At 39.7% G+C, this 21,472-nt stretch overlaps 4 protein-coding genes and 1 pseudogene across 4 annotated transcripts; 2 read left to right on the top strand and 3 right to left on the bottom strand.

Annotated features, from left to right (window-relative positions):
- The first annotated feature begins 109 nt into the window (after positions 1 to 109).
- Positions 110 to 609, top strand: LOC119982492 (outer envelope membrane protein 7-like). Its single transcript, XM_038825907.1, has one exon. It carries the CDS (start codon positions 213 to 215, stop codon positions 447 to 449), a length of 237 nt encoding a protein of 78 aa, XP_038681835.1. The 5' UTR covers positions 110 to 212; the 3' UTR covers positions 450 to 609.
- Positions 610 to 1,747: 1,138 nt separating this feature from the next.
- LOC119982098 (protein trichome birefringence-like 10) lies at positions 1,748 to 5,232 on the top strand. The gene is made up of 4 exons (XM_038825296.1): positions 1,748 to 2,795; positions 3,072 to 3,461; positions 3,664 to 3,822; positions 4,022 to 5,232. The coding sequence occupies exons 1-4, from the start codon at positions 2,278 to 2,280 to the stop codon at positions 4,380 to 4,382; spliced, it is 1,428 nt and encodes a 475-aa protein (XP_038681224.1). The 5' UTR covers positions 1,748 to 2,277; the 3' UTR covers positions 4,383 to 5,232.
- Positions 5,088 to 5,691, bottom strand: LOC119982099 (antifungal protein ginkbilobin-like protein). The gene has a single exon (XM_038825297.1). The coding sequence runs from the start codon at positions 5,611 to 5,613 to the stop codon at positions 5,206 to 5,208; it is 408 nt and encodes a 135-aa protein (XP_038681225.1). The 5' UTR covers positions 5,614 to 5,691; the 3' UTR covers positions 5,088 to 5,205.
- A 1,220-nt stretch (positions 5,692 to 6,911) lies between these two features.
- On the bottom strand, positions 6,912 to 8,987 carry LOC119981632 (aluminum-activated malate transporter 8-like). Its single transcript, XM_038824706.1, has 6 exons — positions 8,707 to 8,987; positions 8,451 to 8,591; positions 8,083 to 8,355; positions 7,883 to 7,992; positions 7,647 to 7,790; positions 6,912 to 7,334 (listed from the first exon to the last, which is right to left on the bottom strand). The coding sequence occupies exons 1-6, from the start codon at positions 8,969 to 8,971 to the stop codon at positions 7,011 to 7,013; spliced, it is 1,257 nt and encodes a 418-aa protein (XP_038680634.1). The 5' UTR covers positions 8,972 to 8,987; the 3' UTR covers positions 6,912 to 7,010.
- Positions 8,988 to 12,197: 3,210 nt separating this feature from the next.
- Positions 12,198 to 20,939, bottom strand: LOC119982673 (annotated as a pseudogene).
- Between the last annotated feature and the right edge of the window lie 533 nt (positions 20,940 to 21,472).

Raw genomic sequence — 21,472 nt, forward strand, 5'->3', positions numbered from 1 at the left:
TATAATCGATACAGGGAACATATAGCATTACAGGAGTCGATATGGATACAAGAAGGCCATTAAACCCTAACGCGCCTAATCAGTCAAATCAAATTCGCAGGTCCCACTGGATTGTGAAATTGCCGTAATCCAGACACTTCCTTGCATACTAAGGAAGAGGAGGTGTTAAAAGTTCAAACTTGTGCAGGTGATTTGTGAGAGAGCGAGAAAAAATGGGCAAGTCCACAGCAACGAAGCAAGCGATGGTGGTGTTTGGGGCGCTCGCATTTGGTTGGCTAGCCATAGAGACGGCTTTCAAGCCGTTCCTCGACAAGGCCAGAGCTGCCATGGCCAAGTCTGATCCCAATCATGATCCCGACGACGAGGAGGCGAATCACACTGATACTGTCGATCAAGCCTCCTCTGACGGCGTTGCTGTTGATTCCTCCGAAGGTAAGTCTGACAAGTAGAAGGAACTAGATTACTAGAACATACATGTAATCGGAGGTTAAATAAAGCAAAAGTTTTCTTAGATGCTCGCGTCTGCAGAAAGTGTCAGATCTATTTTCACCATTTCTCCTCGTATCTCTCTTTGGTATTCTGAAAGTTTTCTGATTTTAGCAGCTCGTATCAGATTATCTTCTGTGATTCTTCTCTTTAACTCGAATTAATCGTTCAACAATTCACGAAGATGAAGCCAATCGCCACGTTCAAGGGTTGTTCTTGGACTGAGAGACTGAGACATTCGAATTGCCGAATTCAGAACCCTAACCGCGACTGTTGTGGTTTTTGGGCCTGTTGGGCCCACTTGGACCAATAATGACAAAAAGGCCTTAAATGGACCTTAACAAGTCGTTGGATGTTTCTTTATATGAAAGGCTGGGCCTACATTGGATATGATATAATAGTACGGCAACCGTATGTAAGGAGTAAATTTACCAATACATACGTGGCACCATTCATGCTTTGCGGCCAAACGACACGAGTAATGTTGCTGCGGCATATTTTGTTTTACCCATTCACAATCAAATTCGATAATCTGGGTTAATATAACTCGTAGTCAGCAAAAGATTGGTCAATTTTCAATTCGTTATCGAATGTTCAAACATTTTGATAATCTAAAATTCAAATTTGTTCCACTCTACTCACTCGAGCATATTTTCTAAATTTCGAACCGTCAATAAATCTACAGATATTTTCATCAAATTGTGAACATGATTTTTTTTGTAAAATTGAATTTTGCTAAAAGTAATACAAGATGTTGATGTCACTCATCCTTTTGTTTCGTTGGTTCAAATGGTCAATTTAACTGTTTGAACCTCTTAACGTATGTGCTTTAAAGGTCGCAGGTTTTAACATCAATTTTTGCTCGACTTAGCATTATTTTCATATTAAATTTCGACCCAAGACTTAACCGGTCAATATGATTTACGGGTATTGTATGTGGTCCATGAATTTACCATTTGGATGGATTCTGATGGATTGTGCTTTCCTTGGATTCTCTTGTTACCCAAAAAGAAAAACAAGAAGAAGATCCAATTCAACCTAGGAATTTGTCATTGTTTTTTCATTTATCAATACTACTTATGACAGTTGTCACTAGCTCATTGTGGCCCTCACCCTTTTTGACACATGAAAAATGGAATGAAAATCAAATTATTTTTATTAAGTAAATATTTGCCAGGATGCCTCATTATTTATATGCTAGTGAGCAGTTAAAATATGCCCAGATTGGATTATATGCCATTTCATGCTAATTTCATGATTATCCACTTAATAATACACGTGTACATGTAATTAGGCCCACTCTCACGACCTCCTAAACCGGCGCTACTCTCCTTTGTTGTTTCAAACTGTGAAGTGCTGGTAGTGCAGAAATCGGTCACCTGTGCTTTTTCCTCCATTTTCAGACGCCATTGTTGGCTTTTCCATGGTTTTATCCTTAAAAAAGCTTCTGTCTTTTTTTGTTTCCTAGTTGATTAGGAAAGCATGTTATACCCATTACAGGCTCTCTCTTTCTCTCCCTGCCTCTTCTCTTGTCTTTCTCACACACTCTCTGTCGTAAGTAACTGAAATATCAGACAAAGAAACATTTTTAATGTTTTTGAATGATTTTTCTCATTTTGGCTGTCATTACTAACGTTGCCGAGAATGAAAATGTGTAAATCTGATTTACCATTTAGTGATTTTCTCTATTTCATGTTTCTTTGCCCTGAGAGACCCGTGGAAAAACAGAGTCTTTAGATTTTTTTGTTTGTGTGGAATATCTTTGCAAATTTGGCATCATCTTCAATTGGGATGAAGAGCAACAAGATACACCCACCTCTCTCTGAACCAGTTAGCCTTCATAAAGCCACCGATATGGGGAAGAACACATCTCCACAACACCCAGAAACGATGACCCACAAGAACTTTTTGAAAAAATTCAAACGATTGAAACCTCATGAGTCCTCTCTTGGCATTCTTGGGATTTCTTTGGTGACTCTTCTCTTTGTTCCTTGTTTTCTCTACTTGGACTACAGGACTTTCACTTGGAGTTTGCTTGATCATGGGGTCTCTCTGCTGTCCTTGCTTGCTCCATCTTCGACATTATCATCATCAAAAGTTGATGGGAATTGGAGGGTGGGATTTCTTGATGAAGAGGGTGATGGGTGTGATGTGTTTGATGGGAACTGGGTTTGGGATGACGGTTACCCACTGTATAACAGTCAAGATTGCTTGTTCATTGATGGTGGGTTTCGGTGTTTAGAGACTGGTAGGCCTGACAATTTGTACACCAAGTGGCGTTGGCAACCCAAAGAATGCAACTTGCCCAGGTTACCTTCTCTACTAATTTCATTTCAAGAATAACTGAATAAGTTTTCTGTTTGTTTCCCGAGAAAATGTAGAATAACACTTTTAATTTTTTTTTTCTTGCTTGTTGGCCTTTTCTGATTTCATTGATCTGCTGCACCCGCAGATGTTGACTCCCTTAAATCCAAAATCCCAAAATGTTTCCATTAAACCTTAAACTTTCCTTTTGAATTAACCAATTCGAACGAATGAAGAAGAAATAAAATTTTGTTGGTGTCTTTCTTCTATTCTATGAACAGATTTGATGCAAGGAACATGTTGCAAAAGCTGAGGAACAAAAGGCTTGTATTCGCCGGTGACTCAATTGGAAGAAACCAATGGGAATCCCTCCTCTGCATGCTTGCCGTGGCTGTTCCAGACAGTTCTTCAATCTATGAGGAGAGTGGAAACCCAATCACAAAGCATAAGGGGTTTTTAGTGTTCATGTTTAAGGACTACAATTGCACAATTGAATACTACAGAGCTCCATTTCTAGTCGTTCAGGGCCGGCCTCCCGTTGCAGCCCCAAAGACGGTGACGATGACTTTGAGAGTGGATAAACTGGATTGGTATTCCAAGAAATGGAGAGATGCAGATGTGCTGATTTTTAACTCTGGACACTGGTGGAATTATGAGAAAACTGTTAGAAGGTAAATATATCTGTTCTGTCAAATTTGATTTCTAGATCATCTTTACGGATTTATGGTTTAATTAAAGTCGCAAAACAATGCAGTTGACAGTGTATGATAACAGCATTAGAAATTAATATGTTTTGCTGCTGGAGTTCTGAACGAAACTATACTGATTAAAATTAATCTCTCATCGACTGATCTTCGGATTTGTGATATTTAGAGGCATTTACTTCCAAGAAGGGAAGGAGTTGAAGATGAACATGAGTGTTGAAACTGCATACCAGCGATCGATCGAGACATTGATTGATTGGATTGGCAATGAAGTTGATATGAGCAAAACCCAAGTCTTTTTTCGAACCTACGCTCCTGCTCATTTCAGGTCTGTCTCTTTGTTATTTCAGCATCGCTTAAAATCATCGTCTGCTTAAACTGCAACGTGAATCAATTTGCATCATCGAAAGGCGATAACATGATCAAACTATGCAATGAATAAACAGCATTGTGTTAAGATGATTGTTTGCATCTAATCTGATATATAAGTTTGTATTACAAAACTAAGACATTTTCTTCATGAACAGTGGCGGTAACTGGAAGTCCGGTGGCAGTTGTCACTTAGAAAAGCTTCCCGACTTGGGCACATTGCCACCGGAGTCCTCCACCGGCAGTTACCAGACATTCTTCAACGTGATATCACAACACTCACATAAGTCACAAGTGAGGAAGTTGAGCTTCTTGAATGTCACAAAAATGTCAGCAGGAAGAAAAGACGGCCATCCATCTTTGTACTATTTAGGGCCTGGTAATGGTCTGGCTCCTCACCACCGTCAAGATTGTAGCCACTGGTGCCTGCCTGGCGTCCCCGATTCATGGAACGAGCTCCTCTATGCACTGTTTCTCAAGCAGGAGCTTGTCCGCTCAAGAAACTCTACAAAACCTTAAACTTTGCCGTTATTGAGACATTAGTTTCAGGACGATAAAAGACTTACAGAGCTGGCAGGCTACATTCTTTGTGCGTGGAACCCGACAACACGGGGTATGGTTTTTTTTTCCTGTAAATAGTATCTCCAATCCATTCTTCTGACGATCATTTGTGATTTTGCTGAAGAAACAGTTGAGATTTTGAAGGAAAGAGTGGTTCCATTTTTTCTCAAGAGAGAGCTTTGTCCTCACAAGAAACTTCACAAAATGTTCTCAAACTTTCCCTTCATTGGTACAGAATGCTTCCACATTATGCCATCATGAGAGAAAAAAAAGAAGAACGCTAAATTCAGGAAGAAAAAATCTTCACTTCACCACAAAGCTGGCAGGTTAAATTCTTGTGCATAAACCAGACATCTTGGTACCTCTTATTTTTTATTGGTAATCGAGAAATCATTCAGCATGTCCTTTGGATAAATGAGTAGGCGTAGGCGTAGATTGAGCCGAAATCCATGCGGATAAAAATAACACTCATAACCCTTCTCAGAAAGTGGACTTAAAGCACATAAGACCAGAAAAATACAGGAAATACCCCTGGCTGAACTTCCGATTTTAGCAACCAAAACCCAGAGATATAATCTACTGAAACTATTGCTCCGTGGTTTAGTGCCTCTTAAAGTTTTATTCATCCTCTTGACGACATTTTTCATTTTTCCAAGAGAATCGTTGAGATTTTGAGTGGAAGTGTTCTTCCATCTTGAGAATTTTATTAACAGATCTCACTTATGGCGGAGGAAAACCTTCATTACACCAAAAGACAAACAGACAAGAGACCACAAACAAATCAATCATCAAATGGGTATTGCTCATACCTCATTGTACAATCAGTGAGCACCGAACGAGCCCCAATCCGGCTCTGACAAGAACCAAACATGGCTGTTTCAGCAGCACCGAGACATGTGGAGCAGTCTGAGGTTGTAAGATTCTTGTTACAAGCAGCATGACCATATGCATAAGAATTTGGATAAGGAGAGATGTTGCGGTAATCATAGTCCTTGTCTGTGGGTGTAGAACTCTCAAGATCTGTAATGACATAGTCTAAACTAATACCAAAAGGATCTCCCTTTGAGTACACACCTGAATTGCACAGAACTTTTTCCACCTTTGTGTTAGGATCACTTGATACCAGACTGAAGAACACCCCAAATAACCCAATCACCATGGTTACAGCTAATTTCGGAGGAAAACCCATCTCTCTCTGCTTCTGCTCCTATCTCTTTGAGGAGCTTTTCATGGAAGGAAAGGATATCTTATTATTGTTGTGCTGATATTGTGGCAATGTTGGTCAATGAAAATGACTGAAAAAACAAACAAATAAAGGTGAGAGACTCTTCTAGATTAGTTCAGTCCAAATCCATAGGCCCAATAGAACCCAAAGTCCAGTTGAGCTCAAGCCCACTAAGGATCGTCTTAAGCCCCCTTTTGGAAGGATGTGAGGTACTTGAAGGAGGAGAAGTGGTTCTAAAAATGACTCTGTACTGTATTTCTGATACCTTTTGGATCCTTTGTAGTGGTCAAAAATGTTCATGGCCTACTCTATCAGGTACGACCAAACTCAATCAATTATTTTGACTAATGGGCCCACAGCCCAATATTTGTATGAAGGAATATGACCCATCATGTGACTCGATGGCCCGCTTCAGAACCATGATCCACAAACTAGGCCCATTGCCCGCCTCAGGTAGACAGCTCAGCTTCTTACTATTAGTCTATTACTACTTATTATAGCACGTGCATACCCATTGGTCTCTCGCCCAAAGCAGCCGACTTCTATCACCTCATTACTTTACTTGCTTTCCCCGTCTCGCCTTCATCATTTGTTTTGGACTCGATCTTGTCTCAACCTTAGGTCTCAACCTTAGGTCTGGCCAATATCCAATCACGTATTTTGAAGCTTATCTCGAGACTTGCACCCATCCAACTTCAGGGGATGAGTAATTACGAACTTATTCCATACTAGCCAATTACATCGGGCTAGTTTCCTAACACACATCACCAGGCAATCATCTTTCTCCAAATCATCCTCGTAACTCGTCTTCACATGGCATTACGTCATTTACTTTGTTTTACATAAACTATAAATAGCTTGCCTTCTTCCTGGGAGAGGGAAGTTTGATACTCTAATAAAATACACACAACTCTCCCTATGGGAACCTTCCCCAAAAAAACCCTTCCTAACAATTCATACACGAACCTTCCTCATTAAACACTACCCCCATTGTGCCTTCCACTGCAGTAAGATCCTCTCACATGTATTCACAACTCATCTTTCAGCTTTCCGTCTCATTAACTTGACCAACAGAGCCTCTTTGGCCTACACCTCTAGTGTCAAGAATTTTTCGATTATCTCAATTTTGTGAGTAATGCAAGTCGTTGGCGGTCTAACTTTATTTTTCTTCAATTATAGATTGAGCAACTACATTCTTCACTCATTTTCCATCAATTGATTCAATACCATTTGAGCGAGAGATTTAGTCTGTGTATGCCATGTTATTATTGTACTAAACCACTCTAAATTGTGACCTCTTCTGGCCTATTTTTGGGTTATACATTAACCTTTTGAGCAAGGCAAAAAGATATTTTTAGGACTCAGCTGTTGAGGAAATTAGCCACTTCACCAAGTTCTTCCACTTCTTTTGCTAGTTCTTCAACCTTCTCCACCATCTCCATCAATGAAAACACAAAGCTTGCCATTGCAAGTCCTTCCCTCTTATCCACTAATGGTTCTAGTCTTGTTGGGGGCATTACAAGGCTTAATTCTACTCTTATTGATTTCAATTTCGGCAATATTGAGTTCTCTGCCTTGCATCTTCTCATTCTCTTGATGCTCTCTCCAACCTCTTTTAGCGTCCATGAGAGGGATGACACAGTTGCTTCACAAGCCTCTTTGATGGACTCTCTTGGTGCCTGCAACTGATAAAGACAACAAATTACAATATTTTTTTGGTAATCGAGGAAGAACCCAACCCGATATGTTATTCGGACAGTTGAATGGGCGTAAATTTCGGACCGTCAGAATAGTCCATACAACGTTAATTGTCAGGTTTTTGCAGGAAATATTTTGACTGGTTGGTTCGAACTCTCGATCTCGGGCACCGTAAACCCTAAGTCCGAAGAGATAACCAAGTAGGATTTCGCCAAGTAGTTCACATTCAATACATAATAACCTTAATTACATGCAATTATTTATGCATAGTAGTCACTGCTAATAACCTAATATTATACCTGTCTAGGAGAAACAAGACAACCTTTAAGCGACAGAATCATCGCAGCTAGTTCTCTAAGAAGTTCACCAATCTTTAGGTATTTCTCCCATGGATGGGAAAAACCAAATTTTCCATGCCATGGTTCCCATTTTGCAAAATTCACCTGAAACCATATTATGCAAGTGTGTCAGAGTAATATATACATATATGTATCTATATACATGATCAAATATGCAGGAAAAACGATTGATATACCAGTGATTCATCCTTAGACCTGGAGTTCAGCACACTCTTGCATTTATCGAAGCCGGGAATTCGCCGGTTTTCCTTTTCATCGCAGATTTTGAAGAATTCCTCTACACACCCTGTGATAGCAGTTGTTAAATCTCAAATTATTGAAGTTGCAGTGCCACTGTTGCATTAGTAATAACCAATGTTCTGGTTTGCAAACTAACCTTCAATGGAAGAGGCAAGGTGTTCAAATCTGGAGACTAAGGAGTCATGAAGCTCATCACTCGACCATATTGGAAAGATGAACAAACTTATGAATATGCAGACAGAGAAACCCATAACGATCGTCGTGAGGCGTTCTCGGGCTAATTCAATAACTTTTTCAGCTCGCAAACCAGACACCACCACCAAATTGAAGGTGAGCATGAATATAATTGCGCCATACTCGTATCTTCTTTTAACCATCGGAACCAATCGAGAATACGTTGCTGCTGCACCTGAAAAAACATCCATGACCACAACAGTCTGCATTCAATCATGCTTTACCTTTCAAAATATTGAGACGTTTGAAATTAATCTACAGAATTCTTACCAAATATGAACACAAAAATGCCAATAACAATGGCATTGCCAATCCCGCCAGCTCGTTGAGCAAAACTTGCTGCTAGACATCCCAATCCACCTCCTAATACGGTACCAACTCCGCGATTCAAGCCCTTGCCAAGTGTAGCACCTGTCGATTAACAGGGGATTGTTCTAATTCTATGTCATATAATTCAAAAGGTTTGTGTTTGTGTGTGTGTGTATAACTGTGTATATATCTATATATATATGTATAAGAAACAAACCTGCATAGAACTCGAAGACGACAACAACAGTCATTATAGCCCACATAGCATTTTCGCCTACTTGTTCATAGAGAGGATCAAGGAGATACAAGAGAGAGACCAAAACAAGTGCAATCCCAACTTTGATGCTATGAACCAGCTTTCTTTCGTTCTCTCTAATGAAGGAAATAGTGGTATGAAACAGAGGATTTTGGGATTTATTATTGGTCTTTTTGGGAGCAACTCCCTCTTCATCTGGAATGGCTACGACAGTAACAGAGTCCATTTTTGGCAAATGACACTCTCTCTAATGTTGAGTGGTTGAGTTCAATCGGAGCAGAAACCAACTATATATAGCAACCCCCCATCAATACACAAGTACAAAGTGGGGCTATAGGCCATTTTGGCACTTGTAAAAGCAGATTTATGGCCTTAAGGAATGAAACATTGACAAAAGGCATGAATGTTCTCCATTGTGAACTTAGTGACTCTAGTGGAACACGCTTGGACAACACAACTCTAACCCCTCTAGTGTAGCCTTATAGGAATTGGAAGCGTGTTGTATTTTGACCTCCTGCTGTGAGGTTAGAGAGGTTCCGAAACTATGGTGAGGTGAGTTGAGAAGACAAAAAAAATGTTCATTGCGTTACTAAAAATATTGTGGCGAGATAAAGGTAAAATTGAATATTTTTCATTGACATAAATTTAATTTTTGATGAATCTATTTTTGAAAAAATATAAATTAGAATAATAAAATTTATTGAGGGAAAATTTGGAAAAAAAACGTGCTTTGACGACGAAAATGCGGTCAACCGCATTGTGTTGGGAGTGGAAGGAGCTCCTGCAACTTCAATTTGAAACTCATCGCGATGTGGTGATACTGTAACACCGCTATACCAAAACACTTTTTTGTCCAAACACAATGCATTCAAGTCAAAAGCGTTACATTTGGCATGTGCAAACATGTTGCCAAATGCACCCAAGGACTATATTGGCCAAGAGTTTTAGATAAGAATAATGTTTGAGACCCTCGAAACATGACTCCCATTTTATCTACAATCAATGTGAAGTGTTTAATGTTAAGTGAGCTCTACATGTGGGTTTATGATCAATCGTTATTTCATTACCACATATATTTGAGGGTAAAATAGAGAGTCATAGTTGGGGATACCATATATAAGTGTAAGATAGGGAGTCATAGTTTGGCGGTCTGTAACATTAGTCTTTAGATAATCTCACTAGGAACAAGACGTGTATTTGATCTTGATTTTGTATGTCACTTACGTTAATGGTTCAATGTCAAGATGTCGTGTCTTGTGACCCAATTTTGCATTGTTTGTGCTTATTTATTGAAACATATTGGACGGAATTAGGTACGTCCAATATGTTGGTGAATCTTTCTAGGTCCAAATCGTATGAAATCGGAAGGTTATGAGTTTGATTTTCATTTGAAGCAATATCCTCGTGACCAAGTGTTGGGCTTTGATCCAACTTTTCTTGTTGTCATGTAAAAAAAAATTTGTGCATGCGAACCTGACGGTATGAGAACAAACTTTTATGATATTGTTCTCAATTACATCTAAAAAATTGAAGAAAATGACGTCAGAAGGCGCATTACAGACCAAACCCATGGGAGAGTGTTGGGAATGCTAATATTTTAAGGTCAAAAGGTGTTATGAAAATGACTCAAAGGGAAGGATATATATATATAATATAGTTGGATAATAATAGGATAAAAAGGGGGTTTCAAAATACTTATGATATAGATAGATGGTTGATTAATATTAATATATTATCACTTCACTAGTGTGCAGGTCTGGGCTGGTTTTATTCGTCATGGGATGACCCATTCAGGTGGTATTAGTTTGGCCATAACTAGCTAGTGCTATATGCTTTATTAAATCTCAGTTGATTGTGACAAAAAACCAGAAAAAACCTCTCCATCCATATTACAATTTAAATGTGTAATTTAGATGTGCATAGAAAAAAATTATATATATATAAATCCCAATATCCATCTAATTAAATATAGATAATTGAACCTAAAAAACTCCATACCCACTAATCTGCACCAAACCAACATGACTCATGAGGTAGAGTAATTAAGCACCTGAGAAAATGCAGTCCACCTGATTATGTGTTGTTTGGCATGTGTAATCACAATCGAAAATGATAAAGATATCAGTTATTGGTATATTTCAGTTATATCGACGGTTTGGTTGGATGCACACGATCCAAGTGAATTCGTTAGCTCCACATATCTTATATGATGCAAATGAAATCATATACATACAACTCAATTGTTAGAAACTGTGATATCAACTGCTGTGATCTTTATCATTACTAAATCAAAACTTGTCTAGTGTTGGGCACGCGTTTCACAATATCATCGTCAGCAGCCAATTACGTGGTTATTAAGTCCGTGCCACGTACGTTGTGTCCTTGTGTTTCTCAAGTACTCTCTCGAGCACTCAGCATCAGAATGTGTAAAAGTCAGATACTATAAAAATAATTAAGTTAGTACTCATTCGTCACTTAGTAAATACTAACAAAATTACATATCACTGGGCCTTAATTTACCTATGAGATTTGAAGGCCCGGTCCAACTCATTACAACCCAACCTAGTCACTTACTGGTTCCGGAGTGGGCTGCTAAACTCCCGACCTGGAGGATTTATTGCATTGGGCGCGCCCATCAAGTCTGAACCACAGCCACTATAGAAATTAGAAAAAAGACCAAGACACACTGTGTGTAGGGTTGGCAAAATACTGGATCACCAAATTTGTCTGATTCGAATTAAATTAAGTTTAAGCATAAGTTATATGTTCAAAATTTGGATCCAAATGTAAATTTTTGTCCGATTTAAAACCTGGTTCAAGTCCAAACGCATAAATCTTATTTGTTTTACTTGTCTGAAATTATTGTTCAATTTACTTGTCTCGATTTAAATCAATTTGAGTTTGGTCAAATAAGAACGTCTGAAATTCAATCCGAATTAAGGTTCAAGCACATACGTATTTTGTAAATACGTGTTGTTGTCCGATTCAGATCCGATTTTTTTTTCCACCCCTAACTAACTATGTGTTCGCAAAGGAAAATCCCTTTTTTGAACAACATTGAGTTGGGGTGGACTTGCGTATTGTGGGTGTATAGTCTCTTGGCTCAGAAGTTTTTATAGTATTGACCACGTCATTAAGTATAGGTTCGCGTGACTTCATGGCCCAAAATATTTCTTTTTTTGGGCCAGGCCCATCACTGTACGTTTCTGCCCATAAAAATTCATCTCCTCTACTATTGTCCTTTGTGGGTTTTATTTAGACAATCTTTTAAGCTACAAGTACTTGAATAAGATTTTCCCTCTCTCAACAATGGGGCTTACCAGATTTTTGGGATTTGGCAAATATTTCCCTCATCTCCATTAGATTATATATGTTGGATATGTGTTGGAGCTTCTTAGTTCTTATTGATGCCTCATATATGTTTGAAAATTTCAATCTGAAATTGCAGACAACTAAGAATGGTTATATACTACTGTTTCAAAGAGTACTTTGGCAATATGGTAGTTGACAGTCCCAGGATGAGTGAAAGCATTGTAATAAAAGCTCTTTGTGACTGTCAAGAATGTTTGCTTGATATTAGAGTCCATGCCATCTGAAGAATTCAGTACCAGCTGCACTAACTCTCTCATATCACTCTCTATTTGGAGCTTTGAAATGCTTTCAGGGTTTGAATTATTGTATCCTCCATTGTCTTGTACCTGAAAATTGTAGAGATGCTTCATGACCCATTAAGTTGTAATGGAAGACAAAATAAAATTAAAAACTGAGAGTATTGTCAGAACCCATTAAGATATGTGCCAATGGATGTGTTAATGATACGACAATTACTCCTCAATCTCCTCCATCAAGTCAACAGCGAGTAATGGAAACGGAGATCACTCCAGCAATCTCTTCATCACCTTAGTAATAGCCTCATGTTTAGCTATTATATCATTCTATACTTGGCATGTAAATCATAGACATAATTGCATACGTAGGTCAACTATACTCTTGTACCTATATATGATGTACTACACCTATACGAATGAATCAAGAAAACTCATTCTTTACATGGTATCGGAAGTCTAGGTTCCACAATCCTCTCTTTCCAAACATAACTTCATCTTCTTCATCATCATGTCTACTGACTCCTCTCCTTCTTCTGATCTTTCTTTTCCCTACTCCGGTGGCTCCGGCACATCAAACTTTCTCAAACTTGATGACACCAACTATCTTCAATGGTTATGTCAAATGAAACCCTTTCTCATTGGTCTAGGTCTTTTCAAGTTCGTCGATGGTTCTTATCCAGCCCCACCGACAACCATTTCTTCCACAACTACTACTGATGCCACCTCCACCACCACTAATGTCTCCATCCCCAATCCTGCGTATGAAAACTGGGTACGCACTGATCAATTTGTTGTGAGTCGCATTACCACCACTCTCGAACTTCCCATCATCTCCCTTCTTATCGGTTGTGCAACGGCAAAAGATCATTGGGACCGTTTACACCTTCATTTTTCTCAAAAATCCATTGCTAGTGCCGCCACACTTAAGTCCCAACTCTTTGATCTCAACAAAGGTTCTAAGACTGTTGAAGAGTACCTCCACCATGCTAAGTCTATCTCTGACAATCTCACCTCTATTGGTAAGCCGATTGATCCGGATGATCTCGTTATTGCCACACTGAAAGGCCTTGGTCCTGAGTATCTTATGCTCCGCACTGCTCTCTACAACAATCATCCTCTCATCTCCTTCACTGAATTGCGCTCCCGTATTCTGGCCTTTGAAAACCAAAACCCCACTCTCCATCAAACCCCATCTATTCCTACTGCTCTATATAACACTCATAGTGGGACTCGTGGCAATCACACTAATACCCGTGGTCGCGGCAATCGTCATTCTCGTGGCGGCAATCGTCACCAATCCCGTGGCTCCTCTCGTGGCTACAATCCACACTCCACTCATTATCAGCCCTCTAGTCCAACGCCATGGCATGGCACCCAAACTTCAAACACTGCATGGAACAACCAAAGTCTTCTGGGTCCAGCACCCCAATGGTGTCCCACGTGCGGCACAAATCAACATGGCCATGCAACCTGCCCACATCGTTACTCTGGACCAGCAATTACGCCATTTGCTGGGGCTCATTTCACACAGCCAGTTCTCCCACCAGACACCACGTGGTATCCGGATACAGGTGCCACCCATCATATGACGGGTCCAAATACTCCTCTTCAAAATCCCTCACCCTACAATGGTAAGGATCAAGTATTTATGGGTAATGGCACCTCCATGCCTATTGCCCAAATTGGTACTATTTCTCTACCTCTTGGATCCACTCGTTTTTCTCTTCCTAATGTTCTTAGTATTCCTGAACTACGCAAAAATCTACTTTCTGTTGCTCAGTTTACAAAAGACAACATGGTATTCTTTCTTTTTGCACCATATTATTATCGCATCTATGATATTCTAACTGGTGCATTACTCTTTCAGGGCCCTTGTAGAGATGGTCTCTATCCACTTCATTTTTCGTCATCTCCACTCTCTCGTGCCCCTCACGCTCTCCTCACTCAACATTCTTCCATTTGGCATCGTCGACTCAGTCATACGTCACCAACTATCCTTGCTAGTCTAGGCTCTTTACTTGGCCAGAAAAGTTCTTTCAATAATTTCTTTTGTACGGATTGTGCTGTTAGTAAATCCAAGGCTTTGTCTTTTGAATCACGTGTTAATTATGTGTCAACTCCCTTTTCCATAATTCACAGTGATGTTTGGATGTCTCCTGTTTCTTCTGTTAGTGGTTACCGTTACTATGTTTTATTCACAGATGAGTTCTCTCGCTATTCTTGGATCTTTCTCATGCGTAACAAATATGAGGTTCTCAATCATTTTCAAAGTTTTGTTAACATGGTCAAAACCCAATTTCACACCACCATCCAAACACTACAGAGTGATAATGGCACAGAATTTGTCAATCATGCCTTCGCTCATTATTGCACACAACTTGGCATCCACCAACGCTACTCGTGCCCTCATACTCCTCAACAGAACGGTCTAGCCGAAAGAAAACATCGTCACATAGCTGATATGACTCGTACTCTCCTCACCACTGCAAGTCTTCCTCTCTCATTTTGGACCGATGCAGTCATGACTGCAATTCACATTATCAATATCTTGCCTACTCCTACTCTAAATTGGTCAACCCCACATACCTACCTCTTTCACAAACAACCTACCTACACTCATCTTCGAGTCTTCGGTTGTTCTTGTTTTCCCTATCTTGGTTCATATTCACAACACAAACTCTCTCCTCGTTCAAAAGAATGTGTCTTCCTCGGTTATAGTCCACAACATAAGGGTTATCGGTGCCTGTGTCGAACAACAGGTCGTGTTTATGTGTCTCGTCATGTAATTTTTTAGGAAACTAGTTTTCCTTTTCTCACATCGCAGGTACCCAAGCTACAATCAACAGTTGCATTGGAGCATCAACCCATGGCTTCAATACAGCCCGAAGTGCCACAAACAGACACCTCTAATCCTCCGCAGCCCATGCTGCCGAGCCATGACGCCCAGCCCAACTCCCCTCCTCTGCCTCTTACTCAAGAGAACGAGCCTACACAGACAGCACTTCCCAACATCGACCCTCTGCCAAGCTCACATAATTGCTCCACCGAGCCCGGTGATTCTTCATTGCAGTCTCAAACCTCTTTGCCCAGTTCGGAATCCAGTACAGAACCCCAACCTAGTGCCTCCGATGATACCAGCCAATGTGCCATTGCCAATCATCTCCCCACCACATCACACCCAATGCGTACAAGATTTAAAGATGGCATTGTTCAACCCAAACAACGCACAGATGGCACTATTCGGTATTCTCTCCATCAAGCTCTTTTAAACAATATTGATGAAATGGAGCCTACTTGCTATTCCCAGGCTATCAAGAGTCCCCAATGGCGGTCTGCCATGACTGAAGAACTGAATGCTCTCCTCAAAAATAATATATGGTCCTTGGTCCCGCCAAACCCATCACAAAACACAATTGGATGCAAATGGGCGTTTCGAATCAAACGGAAGGCCAATGGAAGTATTGAGCGCTACAAAGCGCGTCTTGTAGCTAAAGGGTTTCATCAACAACCTGGCATTGACTATGGCGAGACATTTAGTCCGGTCGTTAAACCGACAACGATTAGAACTGTATTGGGCATTGCTGTCTCTCGTGGTTGGAGCCTACGTCAACTTGATGTGAAAAATGCCTTCCTTCATGGTTTTCTTCAGGAGGATGTCTACATGTCTCAACCCCCAGGGTTTCACGATCCGGATCGACCACATCATGTTTGTCGACTTCAAAGAGCTTTGTACGGTCTCAAACAAGCACCCCATGCTTGGTTCCAACGAATAAGCTCTTTTTTACTAGCTGTTGGATTTCGTCAGAGCCTAGCTGATCCTTCCTTGTTCACTTATCACCATGGTGTGCAACAACTCTTCCTTCTTCTCTATGTTGATGACATCATCATCACAGGAAGTAATTCACACCTCCTCCAACAATTTATTGACACCCTCAGCCGTGGGTTTGACATCAAAGACTTTGGTCCTCTACACTTCTTTCTTGGATTACAAGTTCACCAAACTGACGGCTATCTCCATGTGAATCAAGTGAAATATGCGCATGGACTCTTAGAGAAACATGGGCTTCTTCAATGCAAACCGGCGGCGACCCCACTTGCTGCCAAACTTGTTCTCTCCGCCACTGATGGTTTGTTATTACCTTCTCCAACTAAGTTTAGGGAACTTGTCGGTAGCTTACAGTACCTCACCCTAACTCGGCCGGATCTTGCATATGCTGTGAATACAATCTCTCAATTCATGAGCACCCCACGAACCACACATCTAGCGGCAGCCAAGCGCATCCTTCGGTATGTCAAAGGGACCATTGACCACGGTTTAGTTTTCAGGCCACAACATCAATCGGCAAGATTATGTGCATACTCCGACGCCGACTGGGCCGGTTGTCCTGACACGAGGCGCTCAACCAGCGGATACTTAATATATTTGGGCTCTAACTTGATATCATGGTGCTCCAAGAAACAGCCGACGGTGGCTCGTTCAAGTGCTGAATCTGAATATCGCTCTCTCGCGCATGCATGTGCTGAAACAACCTAGTTGTGTTATCTTTTACATGATCTTGGCGTTCACCTACAATACCCAACACTTCTATACTGTGATAATCTCTCCGCCACATACATGGCTGCTAATCCCGTATTCCATGCACGCACACGGCACATTGAACTCGATTATCATTTTGTTCGTGAAAAAGTGGCGCTAGGAAGTCATCGTGTGCTCTTCATTCCATCCGTTGATCAATTGGCGGATGTCTTGACCAAGCCTCTCCACAAACCACGGCACCGATTGTTATGCAACAAGCTTGTCCGACCAAGACCGTCAAGCTTGCGGGGGGGGGGGGTGTTAATGATACGACAATTACTCCTCAATCTCCTCCATCAAGTCAACAGCGAGTAATGGAAACGGAGATCACTCCAGCAATCTCTTCATCACCTTAGTAATAGCCTCATGTTTAGCTATTATATCATTCTATACTTGGCATGTAAATCATAGACATAATTGCATACGTAGGTCAACTATACTCTTGTACCTATATATGATGTACTACACCTATACGAATGAATCAAGAAAACTCATTCTTTACAGGATGAAAGCATGTAAACTAGAGAAGATGAACTAAGGAGTGGAGGGAATACCAAAAGTACCTGCTGAGGTTGCTTGTCTTTATTGAGTTGGTGATAGTGACCAAGTTGATGGCAAACTCTGTTTGTGAGTTTGAAGAGTCGCTCATACAACAAATCCTGAGGGAGTGGGCGGCCAGCCATCAAGTTTATTGTCTGCACCAATAGCTCTCCTTCTCCTTCTCTTCTGTCTCCTTCCTCTTGCCACGTCAACACCCACTTTTCCCACTATATATAGCCACAAGGAGTAACCAAATTATAGTATTGGATTAAAGAAAATATATTTTATGATTATAAATAATATTAAAAATTAGGTAAAATAAGATAAACTCGCGGATTGATATAAATGGGGAGTAATGTCTTGACCATGCACCACCAACGCATCCTGTGAAAGATGATTTAGTGTTGCAAACACCATCTCAATAAGTCCTTTTGTTGCTTGCTTTCCATCTAATCTCCTGCAATTACACCAACAAAAATAACAAAAGAACAATTTTTATAATAAATTAATATTAACAGTTAAAAACGTCAACAAAGCCAAACTAAAAGAGAACTAGCTAGATGATTTACCTTCCGTTAATGTAACCTCTAATCTTGGCTTTTTGGAATTCGTTTGCAAATGCAATCCTTTCTTCTCTAGAATTTCCAAAATAAGATCCAATTGCTTCTACCAAGATTGCAGTCTTTGCCTAGGCGAATCGCTCTACCGATCTTTCCAGTTCAAAAATACTTGCTGTAGCTAGAAAATTTGTCTTAAGGAGGCCCCTTTTGCTAACCCCAAATCCCCCAACATTGTATACTTCGTACCACCTATACATATATCATATGCATTTACGATTATATACATAAATATATAGCATAATTTGAAGTAAAAAAATATAGAAGTTTAGAACAGTAGGTTTTGTTTTGTGAGCACTTCTTACTGTTGAATATTGTCCCATTCAATGCGATGCAAGGATTGACAATTGTCGTAGTCAAGCTTCGCTAACTCCAGATACACATTGTTGTTGACATAGGGCATCCTGCAGAGAAATAGATACCCACCCACATCCACATGTTACATACATCTTGCGGTCAACGGCCTGTGGGTTGAATATATTATTCTTTGAATTGGTATGTAAAAAAAGAAAACAACTTTCGTACAGAAGATTCACGTAGTAGGTGGGTCGGGGACATGCATGATGGAGAGTCGGCTGTTTCACCTCCAAGTTACATCCCCACAAAATACTTGTTGTATTGAATACATGAATTGAATTATTTTTAAGAAAATAAAAGAATGAATGAATGAAGGATTACCTGTAAAGAGTCTTGCCAATCCATACGTCATCTTGGCCACCATATTGTTCAATGTAAAGCCTCGTCTCCACTCTAGGCAAAGCATGCGTACCACGGAACATCCAAGGCAAACCCCACCTTTTAGAATACATACATTTATACATATACACATATACAATTAGATTCTAAAGTAGACATATTCAACAAAATGATGTAACTGTGTACGGTAACCACATGAGATAATTAAGTCGCAGGGTGTTAGTGTAGAGAATGAAATATCAAATAATCTAGTTTATATTTCCGAAATTGCGTGAATCAAGTCATACCTCGCCTGGTAAATCTTTAGTTATGATCCATTTATCTAGGAGTTGATCAGTGGCTCTTTTTTCCCTTAAGAAATTTACTGAAAACTTTTTGGCTTCCTCAAGAACATTCTCTTCGGGGAACATCATCTGAGAAGCCCTGTAGAGGTTATAGATTCCGGTGATCGCCTGATTTGATTGCCCCACGAAGCAAACAAACTCGTCGCCTTTCTTAAATTGCTTAAACACGTCTAACAAACATAATCAAGACTTTAATTAGATCAAATCACCCATAAATTAAAGTTAATTGCTAGACTTTGATTAGTTGTTGGTGAAAATAATATATATATACCAGGAGAAACCTCGTATCCATGCAATCTAAGCATCCTGAATCCCATTGATGTGTCATCAATATCTTGAACAAGCGAATTTCTTGCCCAACAAATTCCGTCTTTGGTCCAATATCTGAATCAAAAGGTAACTAACCTATTACTAATCATATCAAAACAAACTTTTAATTTTTTGTCGAAAATACCTGTGAACATGATCAAGACATTGTTTGATTTCTGGCTGAAAAAATCTGGAGATTCCTAGGCGTAGCAAGCGATCAACAGACCAAATATGTTCGAACAGGTCAACCGGGTACACATTCGGTACTAAAAAGGTTATACATGTACTAAACATTAGAGACCAAATTAAATACATGTATCCACAAAAACAAATGGTAAAAAAGTAGACTGGCTAGGCTAGGCTAGGCTAGCTAGTTATGAACAAACGGGTACATATGTATAATTTACCTCCTCCATTGAACTTTTGTACCATGTTGTTCAAGTATGAGAAGCAATTGCCATCTTTAGTGTGCATGAGTGCACAGGCAGTGGAAGATGGAGAGAACAAGAATGACCCATCTTTGCATTGCAATCTTACAAGCTTTTCCCAATCCAGGCCTGGCAATCCTTCCAAGCTATGGAGTAGTGTTGTGGGCACATTATGCATTATGTCCTTTGGTATCCTACCACACCCAAACACAATTATTACACACACACACATGTGTGTATATATATATATATAGTGAAATTGATAAGGTTGCTTTTTTCACTTGACAAAACATAATTATTATAACCACACAGGGACATATATACCTTGTGAGTTTGAGATCTCTCTTGGCATAGATGTCTTGCAAGGCTGGACAATCATCAGGTATTTCAATCCCTAGTTTTTTAGCCATCTCAAGAAGTGATGGGAAAGCGATTTCAAATCCTATTGGCATGTGCTCCTCATTCTCCTTTTCTAGCTTGCTTATGTTCTCTTTCACAAATGACAATCCTAATTTTCAAACATATATAAAAAAATTTATTTTGTGTAGTCGAAAATATTTAATTTAGTATCATGTAAAAATAATTAAGCAAAAATGTTAAGCATCTCAGTGTTTTTTGTCTCAACTATCCCAAATATTGAGAGAGATGCACATAATCCATGTAAAATCGTGGGTCTCGCATGCTCCACGTGAAATCGTGTGCATCCACCCCAGTATTTGGGATAGTTATAACAAAAAAAATACTGGATCCGTAAAACTGCTGATAATTAATTAGTAACGCCGAATTGTACCTTTTTTGTATTTGTTGGGGTGAATATTCCATTTCTTGAGAGCGATGACGCAAGCTAACGTATTGATTAACCGATCGTGTGCCAAGAACACGTAGGGGTCGCCCCAAGAGCCATCGGGGAGCTGATTGTTGGCAATCCATTGAAGAGTGGATGGGAATTGAGGAGAACCAGCTGGGTGGTGAATGTTTTCAACAAGTGCAACCCATGCTGTGTCATAAGCTGAAATGCTAATCTCGCCATCCTCCATTGATCCCAACATCGACTTAACAATGCCGACACCTTGTCTAATCTGGTTTTCTAAGGAAACCTTTTTTTTTTCTCAAAAAACAAAATTTATTATTATTAAACCATAAAAATTACAATTAATTAATTAATTGATGAATTGAATCACACCTTAAGAGGCTCTTCTTGTTCTTGTATGTCATCCTCCACAATCTCACGCCAGTTTATCAGTGGCAGACCTTTTTGAAACACGTCCGAGTATTCTACACAAATAATAATAATAATTATGATAAAAACTCTATATTAGTGTAGTAATTAGCATAACTGGTATGTATATACGTATGTGAGAATTCATCTATATGATGAATTCTCACATAAAGGTTTAATGTAAAGGTATAAAATAAGGGTCTATGTTTAATGGTGTGGATGAGTGAGATGACAAGTGGGGTCCACTACTTTGGGTCCCACATGTTTTAAATCAATGATGTAAACATAGACCCTTATTTTACACCTTTACATTAGACCCTTATGTGAAAATCAACAATGCTAGAGATCTCATTAATAACCTGTCGCAACCGGGGTCACGACGCGGACCGG

The sequence above is a fragment of the Tripterygium wilfordii genome, chromosome 17 (assembly GCF_013401445.1).
Source record: "Tripterygium wilfordii isolate XIE 37 chromosome 17, ASM1340144v1, whole genome shotgun sequence".
NCBI classification, from domain to species: Eukaryota; Viridiplantae; Streptophyta; class Magnoliopsida; order Celastrales; family Celastraceae; genus Tripterygium; species Tripterygium wilfordii.

Coding starts and splice junctions, on each gene's coding strand:
- LOC119982492 (XM_038825907.1), top strand. CDS start 213: ATGGGCAAGTCCACAGCAACGAAGCAAGCGATGGTGGTGTTTGGGGCG.
- LOC119982098 (XM_038825296.1), top strand. CDS start 2,278: ATGAAGAGCAACAAGATACACCCACCTCTCTCTGAACCAGTTAGCCTT. Junction 3,462..3,663: donor TATGAGAAAACTGTTAGAAG/GTAAATATATCT, acceptor TGTGATATTTAG/AGGCATTTACTTCCAAGAAG. Junction 3,823..4,021: donor TACGCTCCTGCTCATTTCAG/GTCTGTCTCTTT, acceptor CTTCATGAACAG/TGGCGGTAACTGGAAGTCCG.
- LOC119982099 (XM_038825297.1), bottom strand. CDS start 5,613: ATGGGTTTTCCTCCGAAATTAGCTGTAACCATGGTGATTGGGTTATTT.
- LOC119981632 (XM_038824706.1), bottom strand. CDS start 8,971: ATGGACTCTGTTACTGTCGTAGCCATTCCAGATGAAGAGGGAGTTGCT. Junction 7,993..8,082: donor CCTTGCCTCTTCCATTGAAG/GTTAGTTTGCAA, acceptor CTGCTATCACAG/GGTGTGTAGAGGAATTCTTC. Junction 7,791..7,882: donor GGTCTAAGGATGAATCACTG/GTATATCAATCG, acceptor ATATGGTTTCAG/GTGAATTTTGCAAAATGGGA.